At 41.1% G+C, this 13,433-nt stretch overlaps 1 protein-coding gene across 4 annotated transcripts in view; it reads right to left on the bottom strand.

Annotated features, from left to right (window-relative positions):
• Positions 1–13,433, bottom strand: part of rnf111 (ring finger protein 111) — a 30,656-nt gene that overhangs the window by 10,503 nt on the left and 6,720 nt on the right. For all 4 annotated transcript variants that reach the window (XM_031314209.2, XM_031314212.2, XM_031314210.2 and 1 more), the window contains 4 exons: positions 11,153–11,285; positions 2,279–2,430; positions 640–834; positions 19–398 (listed from right to left, as the gene is read on the bottom strand). In XM_031314209.2, coding sequence (XP_031170069.1) covers positions 19–398; positions 640–834; positions 2,279–2,430; positions 11,153–11,285 — 860 coding nt within the window. The remainder of the gene's footprint in view (positions 1–18; positions 399–639; positions 835–2,278; positions 2,431–11,152; positions 11,286–13,433) is intronic.

Below are 13,433 nucleotides of genomic sequence, written 5' to 3'. Positions count from 1 at the left end.
AATGCAGCATGGGCATACCTGGTCGTGGTAGTGGGCTGTGTTGCTACTACTACTACTGTTGCTGCTGCTGCTGACTCCAGCGCAAGATGCGGGCAGAGCACTGGGTCGCTCCACAGGGCAGCTCGGCTCTTGAAAGGGCAGGGTGCCCGGGGGCTGTGGTGCTGGGTGATGGACATGGTGGATGAAGTGGTGAGCATTGCTGTGGCTGTGACCGTGCTGAGAGCCACTGGTCTGCTGAGAGGACGACGCCTGCAAGCAGCTTGAATGGGAGTGGCTCAGGGACAGGTGAGCGGGGGAGGGGCCTCCACACGGAGAGTGCTGCTGACAGCAGGATGGGAGTCTGGGCATAGCCGTGCCGGCGTTTTCTCCTGTACCTGACAAACCTGGTCTGCTGTCATCTGATGAGAGTAAGATATATGAAAACTATACGATGAGACAGCAGGTTAGCATTTTAAAGGGCAGAGAAAAAATAGAAAATTACTACATAATATAGACCATTTCACAGTTTAATATATAAACATTTTTGGTAATAGCAGCAGCTTAAAGGAAGTCATTTTGAACCCAAGCTGCCTCAGAGCAAAAGAGACTAAATGAAATGGTCTACAGCAGCTGGTTTCAACATGCCATGTCCTGGCTTACCCTCTGTGGCTGTGCGAGTAGAGCCACTTGGCCTGTGTGTGTGCATACTTTCAGGTATTGAGCCTGGGCAGCTAGTGGAAGGGCCGGGGGCATCATTGAGCTCTGAGGTAGAGGCATGATGGGAAGATGATGAAGAGGACGACCTGACTGTTTGAGGGTGAATGCTGCCAGAGGTTGTTGGCACAACTGAGAGATCTGTGGAGAAAAAAAAAAAGTCGGTGATAATTTAGAAAAGGAGGATTCATGACAACAGCGCTCAGAGGGAGAGCATTTAAAAAGGAGAGAAATGAAAGAGCAGACAACTCCTTGACGAAACAACTTGTCTTTCATTTCTCGAGTTACTGACGGAAATGAGAATTTCTGATACTAAAATTTTTCATTTATAAATATTTCATAATTAAATTTAAAAGGAGATGGGTCTGTATGTATGTGTGTGCGTTTTGTTTGTCAAATCATCCTGCTATTGTCCTGAAATGTCTTTTATACTACGTTAGTTTTCAAATACATACAATACATATTATTATAACAAATATTTACAATAATAGTAAACAAAACTATGAATTTATTTTGACAACATTTGTAGACATTATTTGTAGATTAATAGGCATGATTTTCACAAATTATATCACAATCTAAAATCCAACTTTGTCTGGGAGAAATAACCCCAGCGTGGACTGTAGCATGTGTTTACTTGTCTGCAGAGGGTTAGCAGCCGAGAAGAAGAGCAGACCTTATTAGCATTCCAGTGTGTGCACTACGTCTGCTTTTCATATTCACAAATTAATTTCCCCTCTTTCTCCTAAGAAATGCAAAGGCTCTAATACTCCCATTAGCCAATACTACCATTTTACTATCCATCATGGGCGTGGGCTGATAAAGAGTCACACAAATGCCTAAGGTCACGAAGCAGCGTCCTTTTACAGAAAAAAAAGTAAAAGGTGGTTAATGTTAGTGGCTTATCACCGAGTGGTTAATTGATGCACATTAGTAATATTTAAAGCATAACAACAACCCTTTTTTTTGCTAGTTGATTTAAACTACTTAAGTACTAAGATATCAGGATCTAAAATATTATTTTTGCTAACGGCTATCGCACATTTGTAAAACTATAATTTATGATTGCTCTGTCTTTGACATGGCATCTTAGGAGCTAAGGTTTTTCCCCATGTTTAGTGTAAACACTTAATCTTGCAAACCGTTTGTATGACATTTTTTCAAATGCTGCTATTTTCGCCATCTCACAAGCCCATTCTTGGATTGAAGGTACCCCTTCGTTCCCCCATACTCTCAGAAGAATCTGTCTGGCTATCACTAAACTAGTTTGGACCCAACTTCTTGTGTGCTCATCTATCCCGCTCATCTCCCAGAACAAATAATTTTGGGTTGAATGGAATCTTGGTCCCTGCAGTCCGACATACGTTATCATGTGTCCTTGTCCAAAACTCCTGGACCTTATCACAGGACCATAGGACATGGAGCAATTGGCCGTCCTCCGTCTTACATTTCCAACAATTTGGTGTGTCTCTTAATCCAAGTCTAAACAATTTGGAGGGAGTCCAATAGAATAATAATAATCTTAAACTGAATGAGGCGGACCCTGACATTGCGTGACATAGTTTTAATATACGTTTATTCTTACCATCTTCATCGACAGTGAGGTCCACCACCTCTCCAGCATTCTGACGCAGTGGTTGGATGACAGTGGACAGTCTGTGACGTCCACGTGGCTCCTGGAGACGATTCTGGGAACAACTATTAGTCCAAATCCTGCCAAGACCCACTGACCGTGACCTGTAGACACAAAAAAACTACGGTATTACAGCCAACTGCAGTAGAGGAACGCTGGTCCTATCAGGAATATTCTCCCAGCTCAGTGAAGCATTTGCTTCGCCAGAGCCAGACTCTCATGCTCATTTCCAGGAACGTGGCTGCTTAGGTAGGCGAGGAAGCAACAGTGGACAATTCTGACAAAGGCATTTAGATCTGGTTTTATTACCTAGTGAGTATATATATAGTTTAATTGCAGTCTTTTAAACTCCGGTGGATTTATGAGGACTATGGTTAGCCTTTTCTCAGATCTCTGCAGGGTAAATCCAGACAGTTAGCTAGACTATTTGTCCAATTTGAGTTTTCTGTCGCACAACTAGAAAAACTTTTGAACGTACACGTTCCACCAAAACAAGTTCCTTCCCGAGGCTATTTTGCAGAGGCTCCGTGGCTTTTCCCGGTGCTTAGCGCCGCCCATGACGATTGTGATTGGTTTGAATAAATGCAAATAAACCAGAACACGTTTCTCTCCCATCCCGGAATGCTGTGTGGACTAGCTAGACCTTCCTCCGCAGCGCCGCGGTGGAGGTAGGTCTGGCAAAGCGAGACTAGCATATTGGTGACGTCATCGCACATTCATTTACAGTCAGAAGACAATGAGCCGACGCCCGGTCCAGATGCTCTCAACATTGTTTTTACGTCCATACGGAGCTGCAGCGCAAAAAACTTTTAGACCCTTCAAATTTGGGAGCTAACATGGTGATCAATCCTTATATGATTAGTGTGGTCTGTAGTCAAAACAGATTTTTCTGTTAAGTGAGTATAAAATCAGCCTGGCTTTGTGAGTTGCTGGAAAGCATGGTAGGACTATATAGACTTGGTACACAAGTTGTGGCACACAAGTTGACTCAAAAACATTAGCACATAATCAAACATTGTACACTATAAATGTTTAGATCGCCTCTGTTAATAAGCTCTATCAGAAACTACAGATAGCTTGTTCTCTCTGGACTGCTATCATGGAGCTCTGCATCTACAACCACCCCACCACTTCCATCTAAATCTCACCATTCTTTCCACCCACCTTCCTTTTTCCTATATCTCGCTACAATGCTCTGTACCTCTCTTGCCATGCCTTCAGCCCTTTGTCTTTTCTTCCTTTTAATTTTCTCTTTCAAAGGCTGCTGTTGGCTCTACCCCTTGCTCTCTGAGACTGGAGTGAGTGGCCAGGGAATAGCCTCATTTCCACCCACAGTCCCGTAAAGCCAGGTGATCAGAGGGAGGAGGGATGAGCCCAAGGGACAAGAGACTACAAACTATATGGGTGTGCCATAAATCTGGATACCATGGAGCTTTGTGGCTAGGGGATTTCACTGCTATTCCCTTGCAGCGTTTAAAAGATGCACAGGAGCAGAGGGGAAAGGCTGTGTATTGAGTGCCAAAAGCTCTTGGTGTCAATGTATATGTAACGTAATGTGTCTCTCTTTTTCTTAGCCCTCTCTATGCACTTGATAAAATTAGCAATAAATAAAAAACTAAAACTGAAAATTGAAAAAATGTATATAGTATGAATACTTACACATGAATACACTTTTTAAAGATGATTTTTTTTTTGGGGGGGCTTTACCCTTAATTTGATAGTGACAGTGGCTAGACAGGAAAGGTGTGAGAGAGATGGGGGATGACACGCAGCAAAGTGTCGCAGGCCGGACTCGAACCCGGGCCACTGCAGGACTCAGCCAACATGGGGTGCACCTTCTTACTGGGTGAGCTAGAGGTCGCCCCGTTATTAGCAACACTTACAAAAATGTTTGTGTTTATTTTGTAATTTTCTATTTTAAAGTTATTTCAACTAGTGCAGCGCCCGTTTGGAGCGCGTGCCTGTTTGGAATGGGCCAATTGCTTGGTTCCCAGTCATTTTTTTTCCACGTTATCTAACTATAAGTGCGGTACAATCAGGCGCATCTCGGCTGTGGCTCATCTAGATTCGGTGTGTCCCCTTTTTTTGTCTAGCCATCACACATCCAGGTAGCGATGTGGCCCGGGTGGGGGAAGCAGGGAGCCCGGCTCTGCCTGTTGGGGAAGCCCCTCCAGCGTGCAGAACGGCGTACACGAGAAATGTGCACAACTGCCAGCAACAAAGCAACGTGCTGGAGAGCCCAAGAGCCTTGTGAGTTTGTATATGATTAATTTCATCATTTGAATGTAGGGTAGACAGCAATCAGTTTTTGGCAGATGATCACTTTTTGGCACCGCACTGGTAGGTAGGTGCCACTGCGAAGACATTCTTGACTGAGAGCATGGATGTATAGACTGATATGAGAGCCAATCCCGCCGTCTCTCGTCTCCGCTAGAGGCAGGCCGCCGGCCCAGCCCGGATTTTGATCACATTCCTCAGATGTGTTTTAACGCAGGAAATGCCTTTCACACTGCTGTTTGTGATAAGGGGGATTCCCATCAGCTTGTACTGTCTGCTTCCAATTCAATTTCCTGTGAGACATGCTGCACAATGCAAGAAGTGGAATAGAGGAGGAAGCTTATTAACTTTCATATTTCACAAATCGCTAAAGCAAAGTTGTGCACACAGTTGCAACTACCCACAAGACACACAGCAATGAGGGTGGTATCCAGAGAGGGGCACATGGTGGTTGTGTCGGTGTATCAATTGGCCAGGCTCCTCAGCTCTGGGTTGATCCCAGGGAGCAGGACTAGCCACTAGGGAGGGGTTCCTAATTAAGTAGACCTGGGATTATTTTGTAAATATCTGTTTACCACCAAGATCTCCTGGGGTGGGAGGGGGAAAGGGGGGAGGTAAATAGTACATTGTAAACATGAACACTATGGGAATAGGTGGTTTGGCAAAGCTGAGGTTGTGCCAAGCCAAGGTGATGTGAGAAACATGCCCCAGGGATCAGAGGAGGGCTGAGCACTGCAGTAAAATAGAGTAAACTACTGGCTTGGGAGTTAAAAGGAATGAGATCATACAAGACAGGAAAAACACTGGAATAAAACTGGTAAACAATTTGAGGAATCAAGCTTTGCAATGATGAAAGTATCAAGTTTGTCTTCAAAATTAGAGTATGACTACATCACTTTCTAACTCCCAGCACTCCCAGTAGAGAACTGGTTGGTATAATGAGTACTGATGCTTATCCCTTCATCTGGCATTGCCAGCTCTTGACATTTGCCCAGCCTTTTCAATGTACAAACACGAGAGGAAATATACATAATTAAGTATATCATATCATCCAGCTTTCGTTTCAGCAACATTTTGCTCAAGTTAAATTTGGGCAAGTAGACTTAAAGCTGCAAATTGAACGTCTGCTAAATCTCCAATTTCAATGGAATAGGTTCGTTTTTTTAGGTTGATGCGATATGTTTGTGGATCAGTCATTCAATGCAAGTGACTTGATTGTTTGTTGATTTGTTTGTAGCCATCTCAAATACAGGCACAACATTACTGTTATGTACATAGATAGGATCTACACTGGAATCCTGATGGCAGTAGGTGCTGTAGTCACAGAAAGTCTAATGACATTCAAAACGTTTTGTGACCCAATTATTATGCATGTCCTGGGCTGATATGCAGAATCAGGGCAGGGGCTGATTTTTATCCATATCAGCTACATAATCCTTGTTTATTGTAACCCACTGCGCTCTAGGTAAATCACTGCCAAACTCGCTCCACAGTGCACTGTTAAAACACTGGAATGTTCTCCTACTGCACTGCTTCGCAAGTGAGCGAACTGTGGAGCGACACAAACAAATAAATAACAGCCAGCAAGTTATTCAAATTAAACATATCCATATACGTAATGACAGCACGTCAATGGGCAATGTGAGTAGAGCAGGTTTGGGTTCAAAATGCTTGCTTTGCCCTGATTTCAGTTACATTTTGCACCATGTCCCTAACGTGCTGCTGTTGGTTGAAAACTGTATTTGAACTTTGACATTTTGTTTAAGCTGGGATGAAGAGAGTAGACTGTCCAAATACTGTCCACATGTTACAGACACTCCTCTGTCCACAGACATGACAATAAATTATACTAGACACTATACAAAACACCAAAGGAAATGAGAAAATGATCTTTATCAATGTAGGCCTACTTGAGGCTACATGTGCATTGTGCAGCTGAATTATACGACAACGTACACTCAGTTGCCAGATTATTAGGTACACTTAGCTAATACTAATGCAGTCTAATTATTACAGTCCTGCAATACATCCTACCTTCATGAAAGTTCTAATGTCCACTTTTGGTAGAAACTGTGTTGATTCAACTTTATGATCTTTTTGGAGGATAGTTTGTGGTGTTGTTGAACTGTATTGTATGAAAATAAAGTTGAACCTCTCTAAAACGGTTTCAACAAAAACTGCTCTAAAAATTATAACCTTCATGAAGGTCGGTAAATATAACGGACTTGCTATTTCTTACACAAACCAAATTAAATAATTGGGATCAGGGGGAATCAATCAATCAAAAAACGATAAATACTTAAGTGAGCTATTTTCAACACACTATTACACTACCAAAAAAAACAGGGCCATGATACATTGTTTGTATGTGTTTGTGTAAGCGTGCACATGTATTGTTCCTAAATTGACATAAAAGCAGACGTTCACAAATCTGGCAGTGTCAACAAAGCTTTCATTGCTCATTCTGTTGGCCTTGGGTTTGGCCCGCCCTCCTGCGCTCCTGTTGCCCATCCCCCCTTCAGGGAAGCTCATCCCTGCATTCTCTAGCGAGCCAGGACATCTTTGACAGTCAGGAAAACAGGAAGATTAGACAAGCAATAGCATTCCAAGCTTGGCGCATTCACTTCTACAAACAATTTTCAATCAAAAAAAGAAGGAAAGATACTGTGTCGGAAAAGATTAAAAAGGGATACAGATAGAGGTTAACACAAAGGCAGAGGTTTTTGAATTTAGCTGCATAATGGCCTACATGAGGAATTAGTGGAGTATTGAGACAGAAAGTGATATAATGAGAATAGAAAAATAAGATTCTCAATGGAGTGAGGAAAATGGGGTGTGCTGCAGAGAATGACACTGGGAGCCATTTATCTAATACAGTATATTACTCTTGCACTGTAAATATTTAGTAGTTCTAAGAGAAACAGAGTGCCACGTTCTGCATATTTCTTAAAGCCTTATCAACTACCCTATGAGTGAGTGAGTGAGTGAGTGAGTGAGTGAGTGAGTGAGTGAGTGAGCGTGCGTGCGTGCGACTCTATTACTACCTCTACTGCTGGCTTAACGGCGGAACAACTCTGTCCCCCCCCAGTCCCTGTCTGTGCCTTTTATACGAAACGCGAGGCGGAATAACGTCACAACATTCCTGCCTTAAACAGGCTGTGTGAAAAGGGCTTATGTTTACTGAAAAGGATTATCTACCTCACGCATGTTTCAAGCCTCTACAAACTGATTTTCACACATTGCAGAAATTGATTAAAACCATGGCTGGCAGGACTTCAAAGTATACCTGAGTTCTAGTAAATGGGCTAGAGTACCCGGAAACACTATAGTTATTTTATCTAAAAATAATAAATATCAAATGTGTTTCACTTTCTCTGGCACTATCACTGTTAGTGCTGATTACTTAGTAATAAACTAATAATGGTAACATATGGTTTTAATATGTAAGTGGCATATAACTAAATGACCTTTCAACTTGTTCAAAGAGACATTTTTGCACTGCCTCTCAAGCTGTACACCCATGACACCGGCTGATTATGAACCTTTATTCATACAAGGAGTTAGTTTGTGCCGTTTCTAAGTAAGAATTAAATAACATGGGCATTGAGCAGGTCCCTTCAGCGTGATATGGTTTTGTTTCTATAAACAACAAGGCACGTAGCCTACTTTCTCTGGGCAATGTAAGCTATGGAATCTATGAGCAAAGCACTGGAGTACACTGCACCCAACCGCCCCCCCTCTGCTCTTTCTTCCTAAGAACCATACAGATCTTTAAACACTAGCAATCAGAAAACTGCATTTACTCCCTTTTCTAATTCTGTCATCTTGGTTACTCCGACATGCAATCACTAACACATTATGTGGTTATGGCCTTAATCGAGTTAAAGGCCTTTACTCAAGCATTTCATTTACAATTGAGCGTCCATGTGGCTATTGATGAACAAGAAAATCCATAGTAACATAAACTACCATGACCAACAGCTCCCATCATTAATAGAAAGCTACTTCAAGAAAAACAACTGTGAAAGGAGTAAAGCGTGATTTACACTTCTGCGTAAAATCCATGTCGTAGCTACGTACGTAGGTACGTGGAGACACGAACCTACGCCGGACCCTACGCCGTAGCCTAACTCCGGATTTCCACTGAATGCAGAACGTCTGCAGACCGGCTCCACTGCGGAACGGCTGCGTGCTCCACCGTCCGTCAATACCCACTAGGTCCGGATTTGTTGCGGCATAGCTGCGGCCATGACTGACAGCTGTAGTCACGAGGACCCACAAGATCTCGCGAATTCACGTAGAATAGAACCACAAAACCAACAACAGTTTGTTTCCATCCAGAGGAGTAGAGGGGAAACAACTCTGTGCTGTTTTCAAGGTGTAGGGCAGGAAAATATGATCCGCCGTGAGCACGGTGTATTTTATTTTGAAAATGAACCGATGTTTATTTTGTTTCTGTGCTCGACTTCCTGTCCCGCACTATCTGCCGTGTGCTGAATTGCTGCGGAGCTCTCCAGCGTCCGGCAAAAATAGAAGCTTTGCGTATCTGCTCCGGAGGGCTGCGGACTGACGGAACTGGGACGCAGTCGGAACGCAGCCGTTCTGCAGTCAGTAGAAATACACACATTGACTTTAATGGAAACCTAATGACTCCGCCGCCGTTCCGCATCCAGTGGAAATTGGGGGGGGACGTGCACCTCTCGAAAAATGTAACTACATGTCGCAGCGACGCACGTCGCTCGGCCGTGGCTTGGTAGCGTTGCATTTCCCCTGACTCATTTCCTGGTTCTCCATCTCCATAAACAACATGATATCAAGGAGAAGGTTAACTTTTCCTACTACAGATTTCCGACCGTGGTCAGAAAGCACAGGGGAGAGACTTAGTTTCTCCCACTATGACTCTAGAGTCGGTACTCGCTCCGAAGATAATCGCCGTCACTCTCTCACTCGCTCTACCACTCACTGAGTCCCCACACATGCTGGCCCTGCTATTCTCTTAAAGAGAGCGACGCAAACACCAACGCATAAGTATAAACTTCAGGCCACTTACGTAGGCTACGGCGAAAGCTCTGCGTGGAGCCTCCACACAACCATAAATCAAGTTTAAGACTTAAGAGAACGATAACATCAATATTGCAATAAGCTGGGTACCTCAGATGATTTATTTCATAATTTTGGAATTAACTTAATTACTTTTTAAGTAATTTAAGTTATGGTGTTTATTAAGTTATACTCAACCTTAACTTAAGAGTATATTTTTGGTATCAAAGATTTACACACTGTAGGCTTAAAAGGCACTTACTATGGTCATGCTGAAGGAATCTAAGTAAAAAATATATTCTAATTAAGAGAGGTTTAATAGGGAAAAAAGAAATCGAAAGGTCCATATAAACTTAAAACTCTTGCAGTATCATCCACTTTCTTCCAAAGTCATTGGTTTGCCAGAATATTGCTACATTCACTACTTCTGTTTGTTCGCGTGACAGGCTTATGAACACCAATACCACCAATACACTGGTGCTCAGTTATAGTCCCTGCTAGAGACTACTGACTTTAATCCAAGTTCACATATAGAACCACACCAAAAGCAGAAATCAGTAATAAAACATTGCAACTTGTTGTTTTAAAAACACAAAAGACTACCCTAGTAAACAACACATAAATGGCACAACCAGCTGTGCAGGGAAAGGAGGTTCTTCATGCTATAAAAAAAGAGGAACAATACCACATGACCAGTCATGCAAAATGTACTGAGATGCTTGTCCTCAGCAGATTACTCACAAGAGAACAACGCTCTGAAAATTCCTAACAAACAATAACATTTCTGAAATGTTTTGATCTGACTAAATATTGATTTACAGGTCTGCATCAATCTCCTGTTTTTGATTTTAGTTCTACCGGAACCCAAAACCACATTGGGTTCCAGCATAAAAAAATGATTAGACCATTACAGAAGCAGGTTGCACTTTGCTCATATCCGACCTTTTTGATAAAAAAAAAAAAAAAAAGGCGAGTTTAGTACCTCATTTGGTTATTATACTCGTGGTGTACCAGGGTTCAATATTAGGTCCTAAACCTTTTTAGTCTGTAGATGCCCCCCACAGTAGGAAAACTAAAAGTTGTTATCATAAATACTTGGGTTTTTCTCTTGCCAATAAGGTTGACTGTCCACACTTACAACTCACAAATGGCCTCAAACATGTTTATCTTATCTGCTGACATATACTGCATATTGGTAAAAGTATTCCTAGGATTAATATGTTCTAGAACCATCCTAAAGGCCTTGTGACCTCACATAAAAAAAAAAAAAAAGATACTATGTTACATCAGTAGTGAGAGAGCCCCATACCCTAAGGTTGTCAACTAAACAAGGCTGACATTTAGCCTAGTGGTTAACCAGACAAGTGAGGGAAACTTAGTGTAAATGACAGGATCAAAACCCACTATGACTGGAATTCATAGCCCTTGCTATATTGGGGCAGTTGAGCTAATGTAAAATTAATATAAGAACATTATTTAAATGCCGGCTGAAAAAGCTGAGGTGCCTACCTGAAACCATCTCCGACCGTGACGATCTCCACCTCACTGTCTGTTGAGGTGACATTGATCTCCTCGCTTGCAGGGACAGCAGGAGCTGGAGCTGGAGTCGCCTCAATCACCACCACATCCTCATCCAGGCCACCTGAGCACACCAGTTGAATTTAATATAGTACTAGTAGTACAATCAGACAAAAGGCAAAGAAAGCATTCAACTACAATACAATTCGGGCTGGGTGTCGCATGATTTCCTGAATCAATTGTATTCCAATTCACAAGGTCCCGATTTGATTACATTTCTGATTCGATACTTCACATTCTATATTTCAGTGACAATACCAATTTTGCTTGGAAATAAAATAGATTCTCAGAGAACTTCTGCTGTAAATTGTACAAGCAAGAAGCAACCCTCATTTTATATATAATACACCAAGTTGATGTTTACATTAAGAATTGCCCCCCAAAAAGGTTGTTTAAAGTACTTTATACTTTATATATACATATATACTTTATTTAGTGCTTATACATGCATGGTAAAAAGGTATATATATTAAAAGATTGATTTCTGGATTTTATGAATCAATATCGGATCGATTTTAATTAGAGAATCGATTATTTTAATCCAGCCCTAAATACAATTAACAGAAAATACATACTTGAAATGAAAACTTGTAGCCCGACTACGCTTCATGACACTTTACGACTATTAATCAGGAATTTTTCACATTAAAGTTTAGTACAAATAAATAAACAAACAAACAAACACATTTAAGTTTGTGCAGGCTGTCATACGCGTCTATTCTCATACAGCATAGACATTTTTAATGGCTTAGTCTAACACCAAGCAAGTTGTGTAAGTAGCCAGATAGTATTTCTCCAGTTTCATCATGCTAACAGCAGTATCATCAGGCTCAACAGTTCAACAGGAGAAATGTAGGTCATCAGTGCTCACTGGGATTGGCTTTCTTCCTTCACCGTTCCCAAATGTGCCCTGTGATTGGTTCCCTGTGCACTAGATCTCACTTCATCTCTGCCTGGACTAAATACCATGAAAGCCCCCTCAGGTGTGTTCACTAAAAGTAGATGTTTACAATAAGAAATCAGAAAGAAGAGAGTGGAGGATAGTTAATTTCTCAATGACAATAATTTAAGACTACATTTTTTATCCTTTTTAGTTTGAAATTATTATAATTTTCATAAAACAAGCACTCCTTGTTTTTAAAAACGTATATCATGAAACAAATGTCGATCCTAAGGGCCGCAACGTTCACAGACTCAATCACGAAAATGCATATTCATATCACCTACTGCTTTTATATATGGTTTGTGAAATGAGATATATGTTATCTATATTTCAAAATTACATTGACCACATTATGCACACAAAGATCCCTGTCATACTTCATTGCCAGAGGTGCTGCATGTTTATTAATGCCACCTACATTGCACACAAGGAGCCTAGTTCATCACAGGCACTGCTCAAACAAGTTAAAGTCATGGCACACTAATTTGGGACAAATGCATCATTCTCCTCAGTCTTCTAGAGCCACTGCCAAGACCATGGGAGAGCAATGGTGGCATTGCCTTCTTAAATAGATTCTGTGTTGTGTTTTTTTCACAAGTGAACACAGATTAATCTACTGGTTCATTTTAAGGTTTAAGCCCAGGCATACATTTATCCCAATTCCCAGTGTAAGTGAGAGTTGCTGACTCATGCATCTGGTGTATGAGTCAAGGTTACAAATTCTCTCCTACATTCTTAAGAATTAAATGTAAATCTTCAGTCAACCATTTATGGCAGACAGTAGATGTCATCTATATATTTCTTTCAACCTTTATTTATTTATTTATTTATTTATTTATTTATTTATTTATTTATTTATATTATATATATATATATATATATATATATATATATATATATATATATATATATATATATATATATATATATATATATACACACACACAAGGAAGGAACATTAAGATATGTCTGTTCAGATTTACCAGTGCAGTGACTGTGAGCAAAACATTTTACTGAATTATATCAACAGCTTAATTCAATGCACTGGAGGTTTTAAAATAACATACAAAACCTTTTAAGGTAACTGCTTCATTACTCGTGTGAGTGATTAACAAAGTAATAAAATTCTATGCTGCAGAAGTGTATACTGTGTTTTCGTGCACATCGCTAAGTGCCTTGCCATAATTCCCCAGTGTGATTTCTATTCCAATTGTCTCCTGAGAACTGCTGCTTAGCACCCTCTGCAAGACTAGCTGCCTGGCACAACAA

The sequence above is a fragment of the Sander lucioperca genome, chromosome 3 (genome assembly GCF_008315115.2).
Source record: "Sander lucioperca isolate FBNREF2018 chromosome 3, SLUC_FBN_1.2, whole genome shotgun sequence".
Lineage (NCBI taxonomy): Eukaryota > Metazoa > Chordata > Actinopteri > Perciformes > Percidae > Sander > Sander lucioperca.
The sequence above is the reverse complement of the archived record's forward strand: the minus strand, read 5'-3'. Positions and strand labels throughout refer to the sequence as shown.